Here is a 1,693-nt window from a genome sequence, read left to right as displayed (position 1 = left end):
ATAAGTAGTAGTATATAATAAAAGTAGTATATAATATAAGTAGTAGTAGTATATAATATAAGTAGTAGTATATAATATAAGTAGTAGTATATAATATAAGTAGTAGTAGTATATAATATAAGTAGTAGTATATAATATAAGTAGTAGTATATAATACAAGTAGTAGTATATAATATAAGTAGTAGTATGTAATCTAAGTAGTAGTATATAATATAAGTAGTAGTATATAATATAAGTAGTAGTATGTAATCTAAGTAGTAGTATATAATATAAGTAGTAGTATATAATCTAAGTAGTAGTATATAATATAAGTAGTATTATATAATCTAAGTAGTAGTATATAATATAAGTAGTAGTATATAATATAAGTAGTAGTATATAATATAAGTAGTAGTATGTAATCTAAGTAGTAGTATATAATATAAGTAGTAGTATATAATATAAGTAGTAGTATGTAATCTAAGTAGTAGTATATAATATAAGTAGTAGTATATAATATAAGTAGTAGTATATAATATAAGTAGTAGTATATAATATAAGTAGTAGTATATAATCTAAGTAGTAGTATATAATATAAGTAGTAGTATATAATCCAAGTAGTAGTATATAATATAAGTAGTAGTATATAATATAAGTAGTAGTATATAATATAAGTAGTAGTAGTAGTAGTATATAATCTAAGTAGTAGTATATAATATAAGTAGTAGTATATAATATAAGTAGTAGTATATAATATAAGTAGTAGTATATAATATAAGTAGTAGTATATAATATAAGTAGTAGTATATAATATAAGTAGTAGTATATAATCTAAGTAGTAGTATATAATATAAGTAGTAGTATATAATCCAAGTAGTAGTATATAATATAAGTAGTAGTATATAATATAAGTAGTAGTATATAATATAAGTAGTAGTATATAATCCAAGTAGTAGTATATAATATAAGTAGTAGTATATAATCTAAGTAGTAGTATATAATATAAGTAGTAGTATATAATATAAGTAGTAGTATATAATATAAGTAGTAGTAGTATATAATCTAAGTAGTATATAATCTCTTTAAAGACAAACAACACCACCTCCCCGTTCAAGCCACTTCGAATTGACAACAAAAAGCATACTTCATGTTTCTATTAACGTTTATCACGCCGAATACGTAGCGCCCAACTGTTCCTGCTCTCGACGCTTTCTGCTCCTCTGTGCTCTTACTGATCCTCCTTTACTCCTCGCAGTGCTGGTCCGCAAACTCTCGTCCACTACAGTGCTCGCAGCAGTAGACTTCACCACATACTCGGAAGCCATCCAAACTCGAATGAGCCTATGAGGCGACATGATTCCCCAGTCCTTATATTCTTCCATCGGCCCGAGCTCGTTCTTCTTGCAATCGAGAAGCATCGTAGAGTAGTTATTACAGCATGGCATCGCCACGACCAGCGCTAGTCTACCAAAAAAATAAAATTATCAATTTTACGAAATTTTTTTCTCTCACTTTCCAGATTTCCCAGGGGCTATGCAGCAATTTACTGCGTCCTGTAAACTTCGTAGATGCGCGTGAACACATACTATCACCCAAACCTTGACATTAGCATTGAAGAGTTGACAGTCCTCGATCTTCCTATCGAGCAAATGAAGTCTATTCACCTTCCCTTCGTATCTGATAGAGTCATCTGCACTACAACCATACCTCTGCT

At 28.4% G+C, this 1,693-nt stretch overlaps 1 protein-coding gene across 1 annotated transcript in view; it reads right to left on the bottom strand.

Annotated features, from left to right (window-relative positions):
* Pmar_PMAR009836 (hypothetical protein) overlaps positions 1 to 1,397 on the bottom strand; it is a gene marked incomplete at both ends in the record, with an annotated part of 1,848 nt that extends 451 nt beyond the window's left edge. The window contains one exon of the mRNA XM_002779782.1: positions 1,150 to 1,397. Within this exon, the coding sequence (XP_002779828.1) occupies positions 1,150 to 1,397 (248 nt within the window). The remainder of the gene's footprint in view (positions 1 to 1,149) is intronic.
* Between the last annotated feature and the right edge of the window lie 296 nt (positions 1,398 to 1,693).

The sequence above is a fragment of the Perkinsus marinus genome (genome assembly GCF_000006405.1).
Source record: "Perkinsus marinus ATCC 50983 genomic scaffold scf_1104296945300, whole genome shotgun sequence".
Taxonomy (NCBI): Eukaryota; Perkinsozoa; order Perkinsida; family Perkinsidae; genus Perkinsus; species Perkinsus marinus.
This window is presented reverse-complemented; position numbering and strand designations above follow the sequence as displayed.